Source organism: Sycon ciliatum, chromosome 1, assembly GCF_964019385.1.
Source record: "Sycon ciliatum chromosome 1, ocSycCili1.1, whole genome shotgun sequence".
Taxonomy (NCBI): Eukaryota; Metazoa; Porifera; class Calcarea; order Leucosolenida; family Sycettidae; genus Sycon; species Sycon ciliatum.
In genome coordinates, this window is record NC_088643.1 from 91,854,721 (window position 1) to 91,871,717 (window position 16,997).

At 46.0% G+C, this 16,997-nt stretch overlaps 1 protein-coding gene across 1 annotated transcript in view; it reads right to left on the reverse strand.

Moving 5' to 3' along the window:
* LOC135806468 (DNA polymerase nu-like) overlaps positions 1 to 9,702 on the reverse strand; it is an 18,825-nt gene extending 9,123 nt beyond the window's left edge. Inside the window, exons 1-15 of the mRNA XM_065320658.1 lie at positions 9,167 to 9,702; positions 8,849 to 8,960; positions 7,203 to 7,834; positions 6,328 to 6,608; positions 5,571 to 5,771; positions 4,995 to 5,030; positions 3,844 to 4,025; positions 3,630 to 3,736; positions 3,161 to 3,294; positions 2,822 to 2,902; positions 2,215 to 2,275; positions 1,422 to 1,486; positions 842 to 877; positions 561 to 608; positions 20 to 112 (exon numbers count right to left, since the gene is read on the reverse strand). Coding sequence (XP_065176730.1) covers positions 20 to 112; positions 561 to 608; positions 842 to 877; positions 1,422 to 1,486; positions 2,215 to 2,275; positions 2,822 to 2,902; positions 3,161 to 3,294; positions 3,630 to 3,736; positions 3,844 to 4,025; positions 4,995 to 5,030; positions 5,571 to 5,771; positions 6,328 to 6,608; positions 7,203 to 7,834; positions 8,849 to 8,960; positions 9,167 to 9,368 — 2,271 coding nt within the window. The 5' untranslated portion in view covers positions 9,369 to 9,702. The remainder of the gene's footprint in view (positions 1 to 19; positions 113 to 560; positions 609 to 841; positions 878 to 1,421; positions 1,487 to 2,214; positions 2,276 to 2,821; positions 2,903 to 3,160; positions 3,295 to 3,629; positions 3,737 to 3,843; positions 4,026 to 4,994; positions 5,031 to 5,570; positions 5,772 to 6,327; positions 6,609 to 7,202; positions 7,835 to 8,848; positions 8,961 to 9,166) is intronic.
* Positions 9,703 to 16,997: the final 7,295 nt, after the last annotated feature.

The following is a 16,997-nucleotide window of genomic DNA, read 5'->3' on the forward strand; positions in this document are numbered from 1 at the left end:
TCACTGTAAATGTACTTACAACTTTCTCTGCCGTGGACTTCATGTGACCAGCCTGAGTCCTTGCTAATCGTTTGGAACACTTTTGATCAAGCTTCAATTCATCATATAACACCTGGAAGTTATAAGAAAGTGTGGTAGATACAAGATACATTGTGTGCCTTTGTGTAGATAGATACTATAGTCATGAAGACGGCTATTTAGTCACGGCCAGCCAAGGAGCAATGTATGGACTAGTAGCTTAAAAGACAACGTGTGACAGTCTGGCTCAAGGGCAAGGGATTAGAAAATGGATCACAGATAGTCAGATGCTTATGGTGGAGCACCACTGCTGAACATCCTGGAAGCAGCTTACAAACCGCAGCACCGAGCAACCGGTCCGGCCGGTCCTCTTAGTATTTCAAAAAAGTTGAGCCACCCAATTCATGCATAACAGAGAATTTCGCCAATACTGTTCAGTTCTCGTCAAGTATCCCATTTGGCCGGACCACCTGAAACTATGAACTAAAACAACACGTCCAGCCCAGCTGCGATGCAGCCTCTCTCTCTCTCTCTTATCCCACCTTCCTCAACTGTGCAACGCTGTTCATCATGAAGGAATGTCCAGCAGCCTGGAGGATATAATCACGGAGAAGTAGTAGAAAACATCAGACATGGAAAGTCAACAAATGGTAAGTTGGCATTTTACAATACAAAGTGATATGCTCTTCAAATGTATCTGAAGGGTTTACTCAGCGGTATGCACAGGGTTGATCATTTTGTTTGAAATGCAGTCACGGTTAGCCTATGGGCAGTAAGGCTGTTGCATTATGACCTTTGGCACTCAACTCTGCAGTCAGTATACCTTGTAAGCCATCTCCTCAACAAGCTTGATTTCTTCCTGCAGCAAAGATCACAGCCAAGAAGATGCCCCACAATGTGTAATAGTACGCATGATAACAGAGCACTGGGATGCAACTGGCAGTGTCATTACTGGTTGGTTTCTTATGAGCATCGTCTCCCTGGAGGTTTTGGGCAGAACAATGCAAGTCCTTGCACACTATATAAAAACCATGCGATTGACCGTGACCTGTTGAAGTATTCTGACAGATGATTGGCAGTATCATTACACATGATTCATCATCGGGTTTCCTTCACATCTTCGATCCTTAATTTTTAAACCTACGCGATGCATTTGTCAGAGTAAGCCCACCCCCTCCCTCGCCCCCTCTTTTAATAGACACAATTCGGCTCACTTTTAAAAGGTACATATGACATACATTTGGCACTATACACTTCATACAGGAATATAGTGTGCATCTGGATATTGAGTGTGAAACACGGAGGGCGTCCAAAGTGGGCATTATGCCCCAACCGAATGAAATATGGCACATTCGTACTTGAAGTAGTATCAATTCAGACCGATACAGAGGCTGCAGACTCACCTGTAGTAGGTTGCTGAATGATGTGAGCTGCTCTATGTCTACTAATATACCCTGGGTTTCCAAGCCTGCCAGCAGATAACACATTTTCCAGTACACGCACCCATAGCAATATTACATCCGATTGCCCAAACCGCTAAGTTACAAGATTACCATTTTGGACACCATTACAACAAAACCATTGCAGTACCGTTCTAGTTTTCAGCCAGTAAGTTAGGCTGATAATGCTTTATGTTTCAAATTAAATGAAAAGTGACTCTAAAGGTATTTGCCGTTACCCGCAGCTTTTACTGGCATGATTGGAAGTGATTGCCATGCAATGCCTCAACGGCGCGAATCTGCAAATATCAAGTGAAACTGCGTTTTTGGGCAGTGTGGGTACATGGCCGCGAATACAGTCAACTTCGCTTATAACGACATTCGGCGGGGCATCAAAAAAGTGTCGTTATTCGCGAAGTGTCGTTATACCCCAAGTATCATTATGTGCATTACAGTTGGAAGGAACTTTGCTCTGGGCATGGAAATTCTGTCGTTATTCGCGAATTGTCGTTATATCCGCAGTCGTTATTAGCGAAGTTGATTGTATACTCAGGTGCCACCATGCATTCAGTTATATCCTAGTACATGTACACGTACATCATGTAACCAAGCATTGCGAGTCATACCACACGCTCTGAGACAGGACAGGCTGGTTCTCATTCAGCAAAACATGTATACTCGTAAATTCGCTTTGTAATAACAAGCCGCTTTGTTGAACTCGGGGGAAGAGCTTTTACATACACGTAGTGTTGCATACCTGCTAAGATGGGGATAAGTTTTGTCTCCACATTGACAAAGAGGTTCCATATCTTTCTTTCCTGCAAGGAAAAACCGGGCGAAGAGTCTGAGTTGCTGACGGCAATGATAGTGGTAGTAATGGACATAAACCATGGTCACGGATGTGTATCTTCAATGATGAGGTCAGTAACCTCAAGCTGAACTGTGCTGAGTGACTGAGTCATCAAACGGATGTCTAGTCTAAGCTGACTAGGCCATCCATGGTGGTGGGTCCACGTGCCAGGTAGGAGTAGACCATGCATACATGTGCCTCAGAATGTAGGGATGACATTCGCCTCATAGCATCCCTGAAGTGCACACTGCTATGATAGCACCCCAGCAGGTCTCTTTCAGTCGTGTAGCATCCCAGTTTGGATTACTACGCCGGTACAGCAGGATACTGTCACCGCATGTTCTCTCGCTCACTGCAGTTGTGAGCAGCGCCTGAGCAGAACCTGTGACTTCAATACCAAACCATTGTAACCAATTTCCCTATCTGTCTTCATATTCATGATAATTAGTATTTGAGAAAATGGTTGAGCATATCTCAAACAGATGCCGTGACTTTGGTTGTGACATCAGCTTACCAGTAGCAGGTCGCGTGCTTTATGCCAGGCAGGTCCCAGGAGGCACAGGTCTTCACACAGAGCCTGCTTTTTCGACATACCCTATGAATACACGGGGTGCATATACCAAACATGGAACATCATACCTCAGTATTTTTGGATTGCCACTTCTACACATAGCGGCAAGCTGTTTATCAACTGTTTACTCATTATTTATTTAAAAAAACTCTGGACAATAATGACAATAATGGCTACCAGTTTAGGTTTTAAGAGTTTCAAGTCATAGCTGAGCAACTAAACCATCGGCGCGAAACATAATTTTGCACCCGCGACACTGTGTACCTGCTTATCGTCGCTTACCACTGTGAACTTAGCCTGTTGAGTGAGCCCACTCCGGCGTAATTGCTTAACAGAATCACCAAATCTTTCTGGTGGCTGATCGGAGTCTAGCATCCAGCAGGCTATTTTCAAGTCAAGGACGCACCATGATGATACTGCAGCAAGAGAAAGCAGCATTAGCAATAGTTGATACGTTAGCGCAATATGAGGAAATCTGAAAAGATAAGCCAGGGTCATACATGTATTGACAATAGGCCATTCAGTGGCAAGAATGTGTACCTTGCCCGATTCTGCACTTGTCTACAAATCTGCTAGATGTCAGTCTTCCTGCAACATAGACCGTTTGATTTGTCTTGCAAATCGTGCTCACAGCTCTTCTCCTGACATTGTATCCGACCATGACATGTAACTTAGCACTGCACACCAGTGGTATCAAATACACCATGGCACTGTTACAGTCAGAAGCAACTGCTGTAGCGGCATGGCTCACCAGAGTTGATAGGGAAGTTGAACACTTCAACTAGAGCGATGATCAACTCCTGGGCACTGAAACAAACCTTATGACCATCAGTCACCATCAGTTTCTCCAGTAGTTTCCTTCAAAGGAAGCAGAATACACAGAAAGAATTTGTTCTTACAACATCCTTTCCTGTCGCAGGCACTGCAAAGTTGGAATACATAGCAGCAGCTGATTGCACTCTAACCTGGTCCATGTGAACACATGGGAAGAATCAGAAGGCCGCTTCTCCAACGGCATGCAGACAAACTTTATCCCACTCCGTGCTGTAGACGGGCTTTCTAGCGAGGTGCACTGTGCTGTCTTCGTGACATTACCGACCGGCTGATCATCCTCAACCATGGGATATGCTACTGTCAACCTAACAGCCTGAAAAGAACAAGTAAACCAATCGGACAAGTCCAGGTTCTGTTTGAGTATGATCGTAGGATTCCCAAAGCCTCCTAGTGTGATTTGCAAGCGATGGTATTCATCGATCTGATCTTGTGTCTAAGACTTCTCGGCCATTGTAGATTGAACTAAATCCAAGGCAGTCTAGATCAGCCTCAGAAAAGAAAAGAACTAGCTTCAAGCTTCTAGTGAGCAACATTTTAAAGTTTCCACAAGTACTTTCACACCGGCTTCCCTTCAGGTGGATACACTCGAACGTCTCTTATCCGGGCACCTTGGGACCGGGCACTGCCCGTATCTCAGATTCGCCCGTATCTCAGGACAATTCATCTACCATGTATCATATCTTTTTTGAAGAAGTTTATTTGGCACCTCTTGCACATGTTCAGGTTACAGAAAGAATCCATTGATAAAATGTGTGGATTTCACAGGTTGGCAGTGACAAAAAAAGCACTTGCGCATACGAAAAAAGTTCAAACACTGCAAATTCCAAGCATTTCAGACATAGGAACTCAAGCTGAAGGTGCCCGGTAGAGAGACGTGCCCGTATCTGAGGCGTCCGGATAAGAGACGTTTGAGTGTACATGCAAAAAAGCAACCAGCACAATAAACACTTCAATGATACAAACAGGAGTAGGAGGAGTAGCGATAACGAACACACACCCGAAATATAGAAAGTGCCGATGCTCATACACTGATACAGACAAATAGAAAGTCCTAAAACCATGCACAAATGGTGGAGGTGTGAAGAGGTCAGCATAAGTGTGATATGCAGTGTGAGATCAGTAGACAACGAATGGACCGAAATAACCGGATGCGCTGATGTCCTGCTGAAGTTGAAGTACATTGTAGCACCTATCCGTATAATTGTGGGTGTTTCTAGCTCTGAGTGCATGGGTTTGTTTCGTTTTTGTAAATACACTTCAATACAAACAGATTTTCACTTGCCTTTTGACCGGAGTTCCCTTCTTGGTCTCGTTTACGCTGAATTGAAAAGACATGTGCACAATTTTGATATAGATATCTATGGTATAGTTCAATGCAGTCAGTGATCAAAAGCAATTGGACCCACTGCCAGATACATTGAGCGAATATCTGCCGCCTGAATAACAGTGACTACACGTAGCTTGGACGGGGTGTAAATTCGAGGCTGCAACCAGGATTCATACTGTGCTGGCCAATATAATCCATCACGTCAAACAATTGCACTGGCATACAATCGTATACTTTAAAAGTGAGTTTATAGCGGCCACAGAAGTTACAGCTAGTTTATAGCGGCTACAGCAGTTTACGAGCAGGTTGCGTTGGATGTCACTTCAAAGTACCAGTCGTTACGCCACTAGCTATTCCAAAGTTTGTAACAGCCAGTGTACCACCAACCCCCTCCTGAAACCTACGCATGGGATTAGAATCCCCCCACGGTTGCAATGCTATCAGTATGCATTTACCACATCGGCGAACAGTGTATTGACACTTGTGCTAAAGCAGCACAACTGAATCAAACTCAAACTATGCTTAGCCCACCTTTCTATCCGCAGCTTCTCTTAGTTGGGTTGATCCATCTGAGAAACTTAGTGCTAAGTACACGTCTGCTGCCGATAGTATCTGCTGTTGTATCTTTTCGAATTGTGTGATTGACAGCGACGCAATATCAACAGTCGAGTGCATGGTGGACTTCTTGGCTGTACCATCAGCTGCCATTGCTTTCCTCCCATTTTTGATCACCTAGAAAGAAAGAAAGTACAACGGCATTGGCAAGATGCAGAGCTCCACATGGCTAGGTTCTACCCTAGGGTGGTGAGAGGACTATGAAACATATAGGCCATGATCTATCTACAAGCCAAGAGACAAGCCACTGACATTTGACAGCAAGTTGTTATTGTCAAGATGGAATATAATTATACATGTAGTCGATTGCTCATCACCCAGGATTCCAAAGTGTACAAGTACATAGTCCAGCCTATGGTTCCTGGCAATGGCTCAACTTGAGTAGCACTGAAGATGTTCAGGTGTCTATGAAGCATGCACAATCAGACCTCGCTTTAAAACCGCACACATTTGTGTTTAACACAAATATCCAGGTGACCAAACCCATGTCTCAGTCTCACTATACTCCACGGCATTGACTGTAAATCTGCTCCAACTAATATACTGGCTGGCAATGGAACAAATAAGTAAGGTTTGATTGCATGTGTAAAGACTAGAGATAATGTAGCGAGATGCAGGATACTTTAAAAATATCATCTCACTCGCCAAGCAACTATTAAAAGCAGAGGCTTACCGACGAATCGGGACGAGCAACCACTGGCGAAAATGTGGGTGTCGTTTTGTTGCTGTTGAATAACCCATTGCTTGACCCAGTTCTGCCGACGATCCTGCCAACGCCTATATCACTACTTGCACCATTGCCCTTTTGTCCAGAATGTGACGCATTGGGGTGACGGATATTTCTTGTATTAGTAACCTTGTTACTGTTGGTATTGCCTTTGCTATCTATATCCCAGCCATGTTCACTATTGCTAGGTAAGTTTCCAGTACCCGATGTGGATGATTTAGAAGCATCTGTATACCCAAATGAAATACACAAAGTTAGCTTGTTCAAGCTGTAGAGTATCAACATGGTATATTTACAAACCACAGTACCCATCAATGCAATCCATGCACAGCAGGCATTCACTTGAAACGTTTAATTCACGAGCTTTGCCAAAGGCAAATAACGTCACAAAGTGAGGTAGCATGCCTGGTGAAATCAGGGTCCAGCGGCCTTCATTGTGTGTGTGTGTGTGTGTGTGTGTGTGTGTGTGTGTGTGTGTGTGTGTGCGCGCGTGTGTGTGCGTGCGTGTGTGAGCCACTGGGTGGTGTTTGCATCAGGGAGTAGTACGATTTTACTACTCCCTTGTTTGCATAATATTACGCGAAGTACTTCGAAGTATATTGCACCACATGACTACATGTGAGCAGCTCGCGTGTGCACGCATCACATATGTGTCCCATACAGTTGTACAGTTCGAAAAGAACTTCATGGACACAGACAAGGTCAGCAAAGCAAGGGCCCATGGATGCATGATGTATACACATACATCCAAACACAAGTGATAAGGAACACGGATCCTTGAGCTGGAAATCAACGTTGTCAGTTGCAACAATTGAACTTACACTTGTAAAGATTACGTTGCGTTGGATCAGAAAGGCACGATGATGCTGACGACGCTGTTTTCTCTCCCGGAGTTCTCTTCTGTGTACTAGATGGTGTGCAGGGTGCTACTGAGTGATTGGTGGAAACAGACATGTCAGAGTTAGACAAATGTGCAGTGGCTGATGGTCTCAGGCAGGTCTTTGTACTATGATCTGCCATGACCATGTTGCCTGTTGTCGCTACAGTGCTTGTAGAGGTCATTGCCAATGCATCAGGCTCAGCAACAGGACATACACTGGGGGTTTGCAGCTTGCTGTTTCCCACATATTCACTGTGCAGGGGAAGTTGGACAGTTGACCGTTGGTTGGGTGGCGTCAAATCAAAAAGATCATCTTCAAATCCATCTTCATCCAACATCCAAGGCTCCAAAAGCAGGTCAGGATCCCCACACGTGTCCTGATTTGTTTGCAACCCGTCAGCACAACCACCTAGCTGTTCATGATCTAACAGATCCTGTCGCTGTTGCCCTTGTTGTTGATGGTGCTGTTGATGACCATACTGCATATCACTGCTAGCTGATGTCAACTCGGACATGCTTGATGGTAGTGTATTCTGGCATTTCTGTCCTTGAATAGCTCCTGATCGGGGTAGCCTAGAAAAGCAACATCAGACTTCCGAAATCAACTCACTACATTGTATGACTAGTGCCACAGTGGTTAACAAATTTAAAATAGTTATTGTTTTCAAATCTCATGTCTACATGCTTCTCTTTGTATCTGCAGCAGATTCAAGGCCACACAGCACATCTGCACACATCTGAAGCACGCATGCACGGAATATTATTATTATTATTATTATTATTATTATTATTATTTCCCGTTTGTCTCTTTCCCTCAAACCAGTTAATATTTTATGACTTGGGGCTCCCCGCATGCTAGTTTGTACGTGAAGTGTGTGGGTTACAGTGAGGGCTGCGTCCCACCCGCCTGTGTGGATTCACAGGAAGTGTGAGTTACGAAGTCTGAAGAAAATATTGAACGGCCTCTGCTGGGATGACGACTACACCATAGCTCAGTGGTTAGAGCATCGCTGGCTACAAGAGAGGGTCCCTGGTTCGAGTCCTGGTGGTGACAGTCAATTTTTTCTTCAGACTTTTCCCGTTTGTCTCTTTCCCTCAAACCAGTTAATATTATTATTATTATTATTATGCACTTACGCGTCAATGTCAGCGGTGGTAAACCGCCCACAAATTCGCACGTGCTAAATGGACTTGGGAAATGAGCACCGAGCATTCAGTGCGGCATGGAAATAAAAAAGCAACGACAACAGAAATAGAAATACAATAACAAGACGTACCTGCTAAGGGGCACATGACAGCATTGCTCAGATTGAACAGAGGATGCAGACACAGAATACAGGGCATTGTCGACTCCGTTTTGAGAATAATCCAGTAAAATGGTGCACCGGTGGCAGATGGATGCAAATCCACGCACTACGTTTTAAAGAGAGGAATTTTGTTGGTATTAAAGATGTTAATTATTATTACGGAATAACTTCCAGCACTATTATCCAGAATCTTGTTATGCCCCCCCCCCCTCCTCTCTCTCTCTCTCTCTCTCCTCCCCTCTCCCATGCCGTGATTAGCGTCATCCTTCCCTAACCTCACCTGCTGGCTTGTAGCGTTCTAGATCCAGTAGCATCTTGGGACTGCAAGGCATTTGTTTGTCCAAGTGTTCGGGGACCAATGCGATTGTTTCTGTTCCGAGTCAGATCATGTTCTGGAAGGAAGACATGAGGACAGCAAGGGTTATGGTGTATTATAGCGATGGGGATCTCATGAGCCAAAGTCGGATCACAGGAAGCACTTCTAGAATGCCATCTTCACTACAAGTAGCAGATACACACATGGTGAGACCAATGCGAGAACACAAGGTAGATTGATGATCAGGAAGGAACAGTAGGCTGGAATGCACATTGCACTAACCCTGTTTGCCTGGACTAGTAGTAGCACTGGCGGTAGCAGCTGAATACGCTGTGAGCGGAGTTCTAACACTCCGGTGAAATTCTAGAAAGGTCTGGTGATTCTCTCTTAGCACGCCAAGAACTTTACGATACTGCTGCAGTTTTTTGGGAGGCAACTGCGCCAAAAGAGTTGCTACTTGTTGCGGGCGCGCTGCTTGGCTCATGACTCCGGCCAAGTCAGGAACCTGTCCTAGGGAAGCTCTCAATCACAGAAGCTGTCTTCTCCCGTGCAGTATCGGGCCAAGAAAATTCTGTTCACTGTGTGTTATTACATACACTCGTACTACAATGACAGTAGTAGATCTACTGGTACCCAACACTCTCGTCCTCCGCTGTAATGTTACTAATATCGAACTGACGGCAAATACGCAAGGATTTCGATCAGTATTGCTCAAATGTCTTGTTGAGCTGTCGAAAAAGAGGATCACCATGAAACTCTGGGCAAGGCGCTGAAAGGAGAGTTTACTACAAGACTACAAATAGATCTACTTGGGGAGAATGATTCCACTTTTGACCTGGATTGTAGGGTAGGTCTACATCCATTCAATCAAAGTCATGGCATACAATCAGAAAAATTAATGATGAACTATTGACCTTTGACTCTCGCGAAGGTCTTCGTGTGAACTTTGACCTTGTAACGTCCGTGTACGCGTGTACTCGACTCGTTTTATTGAAAGATTCCCCCGTCTACAACACAGGGTCTACGATGTTTTTCGATTTTGACAGCATGTTACAAGGCGAGGACGCGTATACGCGTAGTGCTCCTGACTACAACCATAACCCGGTCGGCAGAGTCCCGGTCTTGCGACCATCTGAACCAGGGAGTAGTAAAATACTATTTTACTACTCCCTGATCTGAACCGTATTGGGAAAACCCAGGTTCGGACCCTCGTTACTCTACGGGTTGGTAGGATTTTTATAATTTTCGTTTTTTTGTGTTGTAGAAGTCGTCGTGTTGCCGCCGTAGTATTGTTCACGTTGCTGCCGCTGCAGGGATCACGTCTGGAAAGGATTTGTGATGTTATTTTCTTGTCTTCCTCTGTAATTAAATTATTTGCAATTTATATTTCTTTTTTCTTTTGTTCTTTTGTTCTTTTTCTTTTTTCTTGTCTTTTTCCAACTACATGTAACTTCTGCCCATGGCGTCCTTCTCTCAGCTCGTCAGCTGTAACAGTCATAGTCATCACCATGACGACTGTTGTGAGAAGGTGCTCGCTGCCGACGAGGTTGGTGATGTCCCGACGAGGCCATGGGTAGGCCTTCACCACGTCGGAACACCCCGTCTGCACGTTGGTGTTGTGGTCTGGGTGTTGATGGACGTTGATGTTGTTGTAATAGTTGTTGTTGTTGTAATTGTCGTTGATTGTTGTTGTTGTTTCAAATCTTTATTCTCACGATAGCCAGTGGCCAATAAGAGATAATAGTGTAAGAAAGGAGAAAGAGTGAGGAAGAATTGGGTGGGCAGGGCCTAGGGGTTAATGACTACTTAAGTGTACGGGCAGGGGTGGTCGCCACACGAGCATACAGAGTTGCGTACTTAAGTGTACGGGCAGGGGTGGTCGCTACACGAGCATACAGAGTTGTTGGTGTTGTTGCGCTGGACCGTCTTGGGTTCACTCGTAGTTAATTAATTGTGCGTCCCCCCAGGGGGTTGGGCTCTCCGGTATTAATCCTTTGTTGAACGAGAAATTGTTTAATAATTAATTATTGATGAAGGGGTTAGTGTTGTATCACGTTCTTCGTGGCGTGGGCTGAGTCTTCTGTCAGGTGCGTCTTCTTCTGTATATATAACACAGTACGAGTAGTCTATCGTCTGCTGATTGCGGCGCGATGCCGAACACTGTAGTTTACTACAACTGTACTTGAACGGGTTTGCAAAAGCTTGACAAGAAACCGTTGCCTACTTATAAATGGCCTACTGGCATGCAAAGGAGAAGTCACGCCTCTGCTAGTGCCCGTGTCAGCATAGCCGCCGGCAATATTCTGAAAAGGGGCTCCCGATCCTGCAGCGGATAAAAGAGGCCCTGCAGCCCAGGCAAAACGAAACCCGGATGCGTAGCCCAACCATCACGGCAGAATACATGTAGATCTACACCAAGTCTTTGCTTTTGCCGCGACCAGGAACCCCTAGGCCCTAGCCCGTATGTCCAGGCGTGCCTCTAGGCTCTGCGGCTGCCTCTGCCTCCGGCTGACGATTAGCCGATCCCCCCTGGCCGAGGCGGCAGAGATGTCCGCACCGTGTCAATGGGAGCAAACGTGGCTCAATCTCAAAAAAATTATTGCGGGCAGTAGATCTACTCGTATACATATGATCGTAGAGCTTTGTTTGTTGTTTGCTGGGCACAACAGTACTGTTGTGCCCAGCGCGGGCTTGCGACTAGTTGGTTTGGAGGTGACAGCGTTGCGAATGACCGAGGGTCCTCGACGTCTGTCTCACCGTCCAGGAGCGACACTGACTCACGCTGCTATCTGGTGTTCACGAGGTGTTTATCGCGCTGGAAGCGGAGCGTCTCTGTAAGTTTGTATCCCTGGTGATGTTTGTGCCTGGAGAGCACTATATAAGTGGTGCTCTTCAGGCACAATCTTCCTCAGCCTACTCAAGCTCAACTGATGAGGGGTGAATTCCCCGAAACACTGTGTATTGAGCAGGGAGTGGTGCTTTCTTGCAGGTTTGCCGAGTCGAAGAATCGATGGACTTCTCGTGTGCTCTGGATGGCAGTCGTGAGTCAGTCAAGTGTCAAGTAAAGTCGGCGGAACAGCGCGAGCTCCGGTGTGGGGAGCAAACCTTTCTTCTTCTTATTATTATTATTAAATTTTTGATAGGGCAATCCCCACAGGCCTAAGGCCTTTTGACAGGGTACCCTAAAAAATGAAGAACAGAATTACGGAAGGTATGCAAGGAAGAACTTGAGCGGACCTCCGCTGGGAGGGCATTCCAGCGGTCAGAGCCAAGGAAAGTGACAGAAAATAAACCATAGCGACGTTTGGCTGTCGAAAGAGCAAGGGAAGAGGACACTTGACTGTCCCTCCAGGAAATCGCGATTCCACGGATGCAACAAATTTCGCGATTTTGGCCCAAACCCGCGATTTTCAGCAAAATCCGTGATTTTCCGCGTTTTTTGTTGTTTTCTGCACTCTACATCTCACATTTTATGCACTTTTCACGCAGTTCTTTCCATGATCCTGTAGGTTATTTGCACAGTACGACTCCCGAGTAGATATACGATGCAACAAATTTCGTGATTTGGCCCAAATCCGCAATTTTCTGCAAATAATTCCGCGAATTCCTGGAAAGTTCTGCATCATTCCGCACTTTTCGTCGCATTTTTTGTTACTTTCTGCCGCAATTTCTTGCGCAAGTTTTCGAGAGTTCTTTCCGCAAATTCCCGCAGGGACAGACTTGAGAGCGGGTGCGAGAACTAGTGCAGGTAGAATTAGAGCGGAGACAGAAACAGTTAGCAACAAAGACACTAGCCAGATCATGAAGCGCACGGTACGTTAGAACGTACAGCTTGAATTGGTACCTGACAGACAAGGGAATGATATGGTAGCGGGCAAGAACAAGGGAGACATCAGATAGGCGGGGCATGCAAAATACAATACGCAGCGCTCTATTACTAAGTCGGACAACACGGTCATGGAGGGAGGCAGAAAGGCAGTGAGCAAAGGAATTAGACCCATACTCAAGTATGGACTGAATGGAACAGATGTAGAAAGCCCTCTTAGCATCGATCGTTAAATGGTCTCGGACCTTTCTAAACATTCCTAACTTACAGCCTATTTTACGTTCTAATTGTGCAATGTGAACTCCAAAGGAGAGATGTTCGTCAAGAACTATACCGAGGTATTTCACGTGTGCACTAGGGGTGATGGTGACATCTTCAATCTGAACGTTGACATCGGGGTCAAGAGGTTTCGACTTTGGCCTGAACACAACAAGCTGGGTTTTCGAGGAGTTCAACATAAGACCTCTCGTTGCCAAGAATTCCTTTACTTTGATGATGTCCTCTGTGAGGTCTTTGCATAAGTTCTGGACATTCTTCCCCGCCCTGTATAAAGACACATCATCTGCGTATTGACGGGCTTTGCAGTGTTTGGGCACAGCGGGGAGTTTCCTCACGGACAAGTTAAATAGAAACGGCCCTAAAACAGAGCCTTGTGGAACGCCTCTGTTGCTTGTGTATGGTTGCCCTTGTTGAGTCTTAGTGACCACGCACTGTTGTCTGTTTGTAAGGTAGCTGTGAAACCATTGCAGAGCGACTCCGCCAATACCAATCTCAAGTAGTTCTTGAAGTAACATGTTGTGGTTGACAGTGTCAAAGGCCTTTGACATATCAAGGAAGGCAGCCACTACGTAGTCACCCTTGTCCAAGGCAAGCATCCAATCGTTGGTAACACAAGTCAGCAAGTCTTCGCAGGAGTGGCCTCTGCGGTAGGCGAATTGCTCTGCAGGAAGATGTTGCAGTGCGGGTGGTGCATTCTGGATGTAGCGTATGAGTTGATCATGCACTATGTGCTCAAGTAACTTTGACATATGGGGGAGCAGTGATATTGGTCTGTAGTTGGAGGAGACCGACCTATCACCGCGCTTGTGGATGGGGCGAACATGGGCTGACTTGTACGGAGCTGGGAATTCACCAGACGTCAGAGATTCAGATAACAACTTGGATAGTGAGGGAGCGATCTCATCGTTGATTAACTTGTAAGCAGCAACTGGAACATTGTCTGGTCCGGTGGCTTTACGGCTTTTCATGCGTTGGATGTAGTATTGCACTTCCGGAACACTGACTGATGAAAACTGAGCTAATGAGTATTCAGGTAGAGGGCCGTGGGGCATGCAAGGTGCACTATCAGAAATCGAGGGATCGTTCACGACTTTCGCCAATGTCTTTGTGATGTCGGAGACATTAGCAGCAGGTTCCTGATTTGCTTTAGCTCTGCCAAGTAGATTGTTTATAATACCCCACTGTTCTCTTGGGTGGCCTCTGTGGCAGACAAGTTGTTCTTGGAAGTATGTCGACCGTTTCTTTCTAGTTTAGGCCTTGACGGATTATGCTAATATTTTCGTGAAATTATGCTTTTCGCATTGCTGAAAAAATTGCAGAATTATGCTATTTTTATGCTAAAAGTTATCATATTATGCCGCATTATGCTCACATATGCTGCTAATGTACATGTAAAATGATGGTTCTGTGCAAAATAACAGGGATTTTTTTGTATAGGGCGTTGTACTGTAGTAGCAAAAGTTCAACGGGGTCTATGCACTGTCCGACCTACAATTGTAGCTACGACCGTCACTGATTGTAGTGGACTGGACATGTTATCAAGGGAGTCGTAAACCTACATGTATGACTTCCTGGTGCATCTACTTGTACTTGTACTTGTACTTGTAGAACATGTACAACTCTATGGAATTTGATGCAAACAGGCGGATTATTCCATTATTTATGCAATTTGTATGCAATTTGCCTTGAATTATGCGATTATTCGATTTTGGTAGGAATTATGCGAAAAATTATGCTAGCATAATCCGTCAAGGCCTATTCTAGTTAGGTATTTGCATTGCCTGCGAAGTGCTCTAAACTGTTGTACGAGATCTGACTGGTCTGGGTGTCTGAGCATTGCACGGTGCGCCCGTTTGCTCTTAAAGGGGAAGTTAAGGCAAAAATCAAAATTTTACCAGTTGTAGTCTTCGGGGTGCTGAGTCGAATGGTCTTGGTCCGAGAAAGCTGAGACGCTCCCTTCCTACTTGAATCCCAATCGAACTCGCGCACTTCCACCGAAACTGGGTGACTGCGCCCTCCTAGATAGGGATTTGTATGCAAAATGTCACTAAAAGCGCCATTTCGTTCTTATAACAGCACGGATGACCTCGATTGGCCCATACATGTATGTTGTAGTCTTTTGGAGGCTGAGTCGACTGGTTTTGGTCCGAAAAGGCTGCGATGCAGCGTTCCTCCTTTATTCCCAATCGAACAGGGTTGAAGAAGCGGTCACGTGCTCCTGGGTGCCCAAATCACCTGGTCACCACGCCAGCAGGTGACAACTTTCACACCAAGGTTCAACTCGAGTGACAGGACTGCATGCACCCAAAAAAGGTCAAAACAGGCTGTAAGTTGTACCCTGCAGGCACGGTGACCAGGTGACTGGTGTACGCAGGAGCACGTGACCGCTTGTTCAACCATGTTCGATTGGGAATTAGGGGCGAACGCTGCATCGGTGAGGGTCAATACATCAATATTATGCAAGCATGTAGAAGTGATTTGATCTCATGCAATTTATTATAAAGACTACATACATTAATATGAGCAATACTTAGCTTTCGAGTTGTAGCTGTTGATGCTGGTGATAAATGAGCAATACTGATCGTGCTGGTAGACGGTGCAGTAGTGGTAGCCGTAGCAGTTGCAGATCTCTTGTGTGGTGTTGGGGATGCCCGGGCTGTTTCCTATTGGCTCTGTGTGGTCAGGAGGCGGGCAATGTCCTGGGATGTCAAGTGTTTACCGTTCAGTGTAATGGCATCACGTGGAAGGTGGCATTTGACGCCTTTGCTTCTCAGAGCACGGAACTTGGGAACCAGCTCTTTTCGTCTTGCCTGTTCCTGGCGGGTTAAATCGTGCTGAATATAGACGTTCTCGCCTTTGTGCTTGGCCTGCGTTTTGTGGCGCATTAGCTGTGCTTTGGTGGTGGGAGCCAGCACAGCTCGCACTAGACGAGCTGAAGTCGTGACAGCACCAGTGCTATTACTGTGTAACTGACCGATGCGCGTCGCAGACAGGATGTCCCCGGGGGCAACTTGCGGAGCCAAGGTGCTGATTATGGCAGGTAGGTCTTCGGAGGGGCTCTCCAAAAGGCCGCGTAGCACGATGTTGTTCACTCTGCTGCTTTTATCCGTGGCTTCAGCCACGAGGTCAAGCAGTGTCGCCTCCGAGGTGCCCTGTATGGCATTTCCAGCTGGATTTGGGCTGGTGAGGTTGGCGACAGGATGTCTGGCAGTGAAGGTGGCGACCAGGGAGTCGTAAAAGCCCGGGAGAGGACACGGGATGCGCGCACGCGGACGATGTTTGCCTCGGCCAGAAAGTGAAGCACGCTAGGCCGGCGCGGCCGGATCTGCTCGATCCACGGCGCTGTGCTTGTCTTCAGGGCAGGGAGTCCTAAAATACCAATATTTTACAACTCGTTGTTGACACCATTATCCGAAACTGGTGGCGAAGGAAGGATAAACATGATTGTATGTCTGTCAGACTCAGTACAGGGGTGGGGAGTTGAGTGTGTGTGTGTGTGGGGGGGGGGGGGGGGGAGGCGTGTGTATGTGCACATGTGCTTGTACTTTTGTGTGTGTTTGTACAGTGTTTGTGTGTGTGCTTGTGTGTGTGCGCGCGAACGTGTGTGTGCATTTTTGTGCACAATTCCGTTATGAAGTACAAATGATAGGTTTACCTTTTGTACACTCGCCAAGACTTCCGTTTCCTAAACGGCTCAAGTCACCGCACCGCGTACTCAGTATACGAGTAGAAAAGTGTTGAAATTATCAAGATTTATAAATAACGACCTGCAACCATGTACAATGTAGATAGATAGGGAACACACATTGATTGTTTTTAAAAGAATCCAGGCATTATCATGAATCATGGAACGAGTGCGTAATAATGCTCTATGTTGCGTTTTGACGATGCTGAAGGAAGGGAGCCGTCGCGATTTACTCACAACACACGCACAGAAGTCCACTCGACTGCAATTTCTGACACAAATTCATAAATCCACGAGTACGCCGAGGAAGCTCAGCGGATCTC